Genomic DNA, 7,589 nt, shown 5'->3' on the forward strand with positions numbered 1-7,589 from the left:
CTAGGGGAGTTGTTGGGACAGGTGCTAGGGGAGTTGTTGGGACAGGTGCTAGGGGAGTTGTTGGGACAGGTGCTAGGGGAGTTGTTGGGACAGGTGCTAGGGGAGTTGTTGGGACAGGTGCTGGGGGAGTTGGGACAGGTGCTGGGGGAGTTGGCACGTGCTAGGGGAGTTGGCACGTGCTAGGGGAGTTGGCACGTGCTAGGGGAGTTGGCACGTGCTAGGGGAGTTGGCACGTGTTAGGGGAGTTGGCACGTGCTAGGGGAGTTGGCACGTGCTAGGGGAGTTGGGACAGGTGCTAGGGGAGTTGGGACAGGTGCTAGGGGAGTTGGGACAGGTGCTAGGGGAGTTGGAACATGTGCTAGGGGAGTTGATGGAACATGTGCTTGGGGAGTTGTTGGAACATGTGCTTGGGGAGTTGGGACATGTGCTGGCCGATGTAGGCCGGTTTTGGGGGAGTTTTAGAGAGCTGCTGGGGGAGTTGTTGGGACAGCTGCTGTGGGAGTTGTTAGCTAGTGTTGGGAAAGGTGTTGGCCAGTGTAGGCCGGTTTTGGGGGAGTTGTTGGCTGGTGTAGGACGGTTTTGGGGGACTTTTGGAGAGCTGCTGGGGGAGTTGTTGGGACAGTTGCTGGCGGAGTTGTTAGCTAGTGTTGGGAAAGGTGTAGGCCGGTGTAGGCCAGTTTTGGTGGAGTTGTTGGGACAGTCATTAGCAATAGCAGGGTACTTAATAATAGATAACACCAGGAAGTAAGTCTACAGCTAACGTGACTGATGTAAAACAGGTGTAAAAGACTTACTTGTCAATACAGGCAACGGTCTGACATTTCTGCTGAGGTTTGGCGGGGCTGGGGGTGGAGTTTGGAGTTGAAACACAAGCAGGTGATTGGCTGGCTGAGGCTGCTGGGAGAGGCCCAGTAGAGGCAGGGCTCATCACAACTGTGTGACTGGCTACAGAGACCAGAAACAGAGGATCCAACTGAAGACATTTAGCTTCTGAGTCAAATCTGTTATAATCTAAAGCAAACATTTTAAAGATTCAGGAACCACTAAACACGCCACGAACATTTAGTAACATGGCTGTTGTAGGTGTGTATGAGCTGTTACCTGTTGTAGGATTGGTGGAGGTGGTGTTTGGGGTCAGCTGTGTCTCGTTGTCCTGTAGGATGGAGTTGATGAAGGTGGTGGGGGAGAGAGGCGTGTCTACATGTGCAACCTCGCACTCCAGAACAGGACACACCTCTACATCAGGACTGGACGGCTCCTCCTTGACAATGACAGACTGGTCGTCTCTGCAGGTGAAACAGGCAGAGAATGGGCTGTTGCTGACTGACAAAACGAAGGCTGCTCATTGGCTGTCAGAGCCGTCACCTGATATTAAAACCAATCAGAACCAGGGAGAGTTCCGCCTCAACAAAATGTTTATTAAACGGAAATGGTTGATGCCCTGGGCGCACCATTGCACACTGTTTCTAGTAAACATGTCATTCAATCCTGAACCTGAAGTGAATCATATTTATGTTCTGCTGCTCATGTTGTGGCGTTTTAACTCAGCCTTTGTGAGTGGATTTAGACTTTAGAGTTACTAACTGTAGAAGACATGATTTCACTGGTTCTCACCCTGTGTCCGTCCAATCACTGACCACATCCTCAGCGTTGGAATTGGCTAACTCTGTGATGTCAGAGATGATTGGTCCAGAGGTCACCGGAGAGTCTGCAGAGAACAGATTGGCTGCAGCCTGAAAACACATGAACATACGGAGTTAGACTGTGGCTCCAGCTGATCTCAGATCTGCTTCATTCTGTCTGTTCAACACACAGACACTCGTTTTCAGGGATGCACGATAATTATCGATCTGATATAATATCTGTAGGTATTGGGCATATTTTCGTTATCGGAATCATGTTGGAATGATGATTTGGCCGATGAGAATCAAACAATGCTGTAACGTACGGCGCTGCTGCTGTTGCACTCTGGGCGTCGTGTTGCTGCGCCTGGATCGAGCCTCGCAGACGCAGTGCAGGAAACTAGCTAAAGAAACGTGTCGGCAGCTTCGGATGTTTTTCACTGTTTCAGGACAAGACCAGTTTTCCCTCCCCCCTCTGCTGTGATTCAGTGCCAGTAACAATGTGCCTGGTTTTAAGTCTTTTTACTCGCGGTGGTTTTGTTGTCATGAACCTGAGTAGTTTGGAGCAAACGTTACCTTCACTTCACCGCACGGCCGTGATCTCTGCTGGCCGCGGTGTGGAGGAGCCGACAGAATAAACCGTTCATCGCCGGGCCGTCTCATACCACGTTTCACTGCCCATCACTAAATAACATTAGTTTCTTTATTCCTCACGTTTCAATCAGGTCTCGTCTAGAAGAACACTTTTTCCATGCAGAGGAGTTTGCTGGAGCAGCTGACTAGAGATATTAGCTCAGCTACAGCCACAGTGGCAGACCTGCAGTGTTTCCCACAGGATTTGAAGAGACTATGGTGGGTGGGGGCCTTGGACCCTCTCACCGTGGGGTCTGGGGACATGCCCCCGGAAGAAAATTTTGTTCATTTTAAAGTTAAATGCATTAATTTGGTGCTAAATTAAGAGGCTATCTATGAAGAACTTTCTACGCTTCTAAACAATGTTGTGCTCTAATAAATTATTTGATCATAAACCCATTGTAGAGTTTTAAATGGTGATGAAACAGCAACAAAAGTCAACAAATTTATTTAATTTTTTCCCCAAAAACCCTGAATCAAAGAATAGAAGATAGAAAAGGTTTACTGTTTTTACTTTTAATGGACACATATACTTCCTGTGAATATAATCCAGTTAATCTTATTTCCATCCTGTACAGACGCCTTATTTTGAAAACCGGGCGTTGTCACATGTTTCCTCCTCGTCGCGCTGAATCCATCCAGTCCGACCCGGTTTGATAAATAATGTTGTAACTTGAAGACTTCACAGCCTCTCTTCATACTAAAGAGACAAACTGACAGGATAAAGTCTCTAACCTGCCTGTCAGCTCGCTCTGGGCCGCTTCACTTACCGTAAAGGCTGGAATACGCGCACACTCCAAATGTAGTCGCAGCTAGCTTAATCTCCTTCTCACAGACGATTAACATAGTTTACTCAAAATAAAAATGGTTGTCGGAGGCCAAAGTGTCTGAGAGTGCGAGCTCACAGCAGCACCCACAAAACACAACGTTAGAGGTCTGTAATATATTATGAGATGTAAAATAATTTTTCGGTTCATTTTGAAACTATGGCGGGCAGCCACAGTCTGGTTAAAATGAGTTTGAACATCAGCCAAAATCCAGTATGGTGCATTGTCAGACTTTCCACTTTGTGTCCCAGAGGGGGAAAAGGTTTCACAGCGTTCAGACAGCTGCAGCACACGGTGACAGACAGCAGGACTCTCTCAGGTTATTTAAGGCGGTCGAGGCTGAGGGATCAGGTTTTTCCCAAAGCCAGCACCTGCACCTGCACCTCAGTGCCCTGTCAGGTGGTGACTGGTGTCCTGTTGGACGATTAATCGTTTTCAAATCAAATTTGCGATTTGAAAGAACGCGATTAGCTAATCGTGAAGATGGCGATTAAGATGAGTGAATTAAACATCTGCATGCAAGTAACAAATTTATTCCGTTGTCGTCCTTGTGTGACAGACCGGCTAACCAATCACAAGCGCCGTACGCCTCCTGTTACGGTCCTACTCACCAATCAGAGCGGGCACCGGACGTGTACATTTTACAACAAACGAAACTAGAAGAAACGTGGGATAACGAACAGACTCTGGCCGCTTTTTCTGTCCTGCAGCAACTCACACTGAAGTGTTTCAGCAGCGGAGTGTTTAGCCTGCACGTTGCTGACAAGTTGTTCATTTGTCATTTTGTGTGCTTCAGCTGCAGATGGCGTCTCTGTGATCCGGTTTTGTGCCTCCAGGCATTTAAATTTACAGGCTACATATCCACAAAGAGCGTTCCAGAATAAGAGCGTTTTGCTGAATTTGTTTTGCTGATTTGTTCGGTTGTCCTTGATTTTGGGGCTTCTACCATGGTTAAGACGCTACGTAGTTAGTGTTTCTTTTTTAGCCTGTTTTAACTGCGTTTATTGTTGATTTATGATCGGGAGTCTGCACAGGGTGTTTTATTTTGAAAACTGACTGGTTTCTCTGTGCCGTTCTGTGTCCGACTTCCTGCCCGGTTCATCTGCTCTGTGCTGCTTGTCGCAGCTTCTGTCAGAAATAGACTGGCAGTGAATATTTAACTTCAGCTAAACTAAAAATAAATTTAAAAATCACAACATCTGGCAGAAAAATCTCAATTAGATTTCCCACCCCCAAATCGCCCTAACGTCCTGTGACTCCTGCACGTTTCTGCAGTCTTTGATGAGACAGAAAACAGCTGATACCCCAGCAATGGCGTAACGGAACGTTTTAGTGGTTTTGAACGCGGTGGTGGTGCCCACTGTCCAGGGTCACTCTCCCAGGTATCTGAAAGTGTCAGCCTTTTTAACTGATGGTCATTGATGAGACCGGGGTGCTGAGGTGGGGACTGACCCAGATCCAATCAGCTCTCCAATCAATATAATGACATCAGAGATGTGAATTATTATCACACCACACACGCCTGTAACAGTTCTGATCAAACACGGAGCCATGTGATCTTCAGGTAACACACAGTAATGCTGAGCTCTGACAGGATTGGACACATTACCTGCACGTGCTCCAATGAGAACGGCCGACTATATTTAGGCACGGAGTGGGCGGAGCTAGAGTCATTCAGCATCAGAGGACTGCAGACAGACATACACAGAAAGTACATATTACACAGTAAATATATACTTCACACAGAGTAACTGGAGATCTTTTCATTTTCTGACTCCACTAGAGCAGTGTAACGTTTATCTTCTGCTCGCCTTCATGCAGCAGTTCAGTTCGTCCAGCCTCTTTAAGCCCCCCTCCCTAAAAGCTTTCTCTCTTGTGATTGGCCAGCTTCCAGGAGGCCTGCAGAGGGGCCTGTGAGCCTCCTCATGTCCACCAGTGCTGAGAGCAGCACCGTCTCGTCCTCCTGCCGCTGCGCTCGACTTTAATTAGCTTTAACTTGGAAAGCAGCGATGTGGCTCAACGTGAAGAATTTACTTCTCAGACCACAGAAGAGAAAAGTCTTGGCTGGAGAGACACGGTGAACGCTGCCGGAGGGGACGGTTCCTGGTACCACATCTGCTGCACTGATTCTGCTGAAACCGGGTCATATTTTACAGAGGTTCTAGATGCACAGAGAGCTTTAAAGTAACGGCTAACTGTAACGTTAGCAATTAGAGCCATCTGTCCATCAAAAAAGTCAAGTAACTTTTCTTTTTTGTGACGCGTCCTGAATGACCTGCAAACACCTGCAGAGGGGTCTGAGGCAGGCTGAGCGGCTGGACGGCGTCCCTGTACTCTGTGGCGTGCTGAGTCTGGAGCAGATCATCTGATCTGTTGTCAGCTCGGCAGGAAAGCAGAAATAAACGTGGGAAAGTAAAGATCTCAGAGCTGTCTGAAGCTTCCTGAACACAGGAAGTACTTTTACACACATTTACCTCCTAATGTGGAATTTTGGCCATGTTCAATCTGAACATCAGATGCTCAGGAGTTTATTCTCAGAATATTACGTTTGAAGTTTAATGATTCAAACCACGAGTGGAGGAGCTGCTGCTACTATATTGTGCAGTACACTGTGCAGTACAGATGGGTGACAAATGAAAGGAAAAACCAACATTAAGTGTGTCAGTATGGAGTCTCTGGAACAGCTTCAGGGCTTCTTGTAAAATGTGTAGTATGTGCATTATATTGTGCAAGTATATTGTGCAGTTTACTGTGTAGTGTATTGTGTAGTGTACTGTGTAGTGTACTGTGTAGTATATTGTGCAGTGTGTTGTGTAGTTTTTGCAGTAAACTTGCATCTTCCTCTTGACTCCCAGGATTCTGTTGGACTGGACGAGAGACACCAGAAACTGGATCAACTGCAGAGAGAGAGAGAGTTCATTATTGGTTCAGGTAGAAGCTAAGACATAACAGAGCTAAGATGCTTACACAGAAGCTGTTAGCACTGTGCTTACTGTGTGCTAACATGCTTACACAGATGCTGATAGCACTGTGCTGACTGTGTGCTAACATGCTAATACAGATGCTGTTAGCACTGTGTTAACCGATTGCTAACATGCTAACCTGCTTACACAGAAGCTGTTAGCACTGTGCTGACTGTGTGCTAACATGCTTTTACAGACGCTCTTAGCACTGTGCTGACTGTGTGCTAACATGCTTATACAGACGCTCTTAGCACTGTGCTAACATGCTTACACAGACGCTGTTAGCACTGTGCTGACTGTGTGCTAACATGCTTATACAGACGCTCTTAGCACTGTGCTGACTGTGTGCTAACATGCTTATACAGACGCTCTTAGCACTGTGCTGACTGTGTGCTAACATGCTTATACAGACGCTCTTAGCACTGTGCTGACTGTGTGCTAACATGCTTATACAGACGCTCTTAGCACTGTGTTAACCGTGTGCTAACGTGCGTGTACAGATGCTGTTAGCACTATGTTGACTGTGTGCTAACATGATAATATCCTTACACAGATGCTGATAGCACTGTGCTCACCGTGTGCTAACATGCTTATACAGATGCTGTTAGCACTGTGTTGACTGTGTGCTAACATGCGTATACAGATGGTGGTAGCACTGTGCTGACTGTGTACTAACATGCGTATACAGATGGTGGTAGCACTGTGCTGAATGTGTGCTAACATGCTTATACAGAATCTGTTAGCACTGTGCTGACCGTGTGATAACATGCGTATACAGAATCTGTTAGCAGTGTGCTGACCGTGTGATAACATGCGTATACAGAATCTGTTAGCACTGTGCTGACCGTGTGATAACATGCGTATACAGATGCTGTTAGCAGTGTGCTGACCGTGTGATAACATGCGTATACAGAATCTGTTAGCACTGTGCTGACCGTGTGATAACATGCGTATACAGAATCTGTTAGCAGTGTGCTGACCGTGTGATAACATGCGTATACAGAATCTGTTAGCACTGTGCTGACCGTGTGATAACATGCGTATACAGAATCTGTTAGCAGTGTGCTGACCGTGTGATAACATGCGTATACAGAATCTGTTAGCACTGTGCTGACCGTGTGATAACATGCGTATACAGAATCTGTTAGCAGTGTGCTGACCGTGTGATAACATGCGTATACAGAATCTGTTAGCACTGTGCTGACCGTGTGATAACATGCGTATACAGAATCTGTTAGCAGTGTGCTGACCGTGTGATAACATGCGTATACAGAATCTGTTAGCACTGTGCTGACCGTGTGATAACATGCGTATACAGAATCTGTTAGCAGTGTGCTGACCGTGTGATAACATGCGTATACAGAATCTGTTAGCACTGTGCTGACCGTGTGATAACATGCGTATACAGAATCTGTTAGCAGTGTGCTGACCGTGTGATAACATGCGTATACAGAATCTGTTAGCACTGTGCTGACCGTGTGATAACATGCGTATACAGAATCTGTTAGCAGTGTGCTGACCGTGTGATAACATGCGTATACAGA

At 46.6% G+C, this 7,589-nt stretch overlaps 1 protein-coding gene across 2 annotated transcripts in view; it reads right to left on the reverse strand.

Moving 5' to 3' along the window:
* hsf1 (heat shock transcription factor 1) overlaps positions 1 to 7,589 on the reverse strand; it is a 19,895-nt gene that overhangs the window by 3,471 nt on the left and 8,835 nt on the right. For both annotated transcript variants that reach the window (XM_046059236.1, XM_046059235.1), the window contains exons 6-10: positions 5,918 to 5,979; positions 4,692 to 4,770; positions 1,615 to 1,733; positions 1,102 to 1,286; positions 795 to 945 (exon numbers count right to left, since the gene is read on the reverse strand). In XM_046059236.1, coding sequence (XP_045915192.1) covers positions 795 to 945; positions 1,102 to 1,286; positions 1,615 to 1,733; positions 4,692 to 4,770; positions 5,918 to 5,979 — 596 coding nt within the window. The remainder of the gene's footprint in view (positions 1 to 794; positions 946 to 1,101; positions 1,287 to 1,614; positions 1,734 to 4,691; positions 4,771 to 5,917; positions 5,980 to 7,589) is intronic.

This window comes from Micropterus dolomieu, linkage group LG09 (genome assembly GCF_021292245.1).
Source record: "Micropterus dolomieu isolate WLL.071019.BEF.003 ecotype Adirondacks linkage group LG09, ASM2129224v1, whole genome shotgun sequence".
Lineage (NCBI taxonomy): Eukaryota > Metazoa > Chordata > Actinopteri > Centrarchiformes > Centrarchidae > Micropterus > Micropterus dolomieu.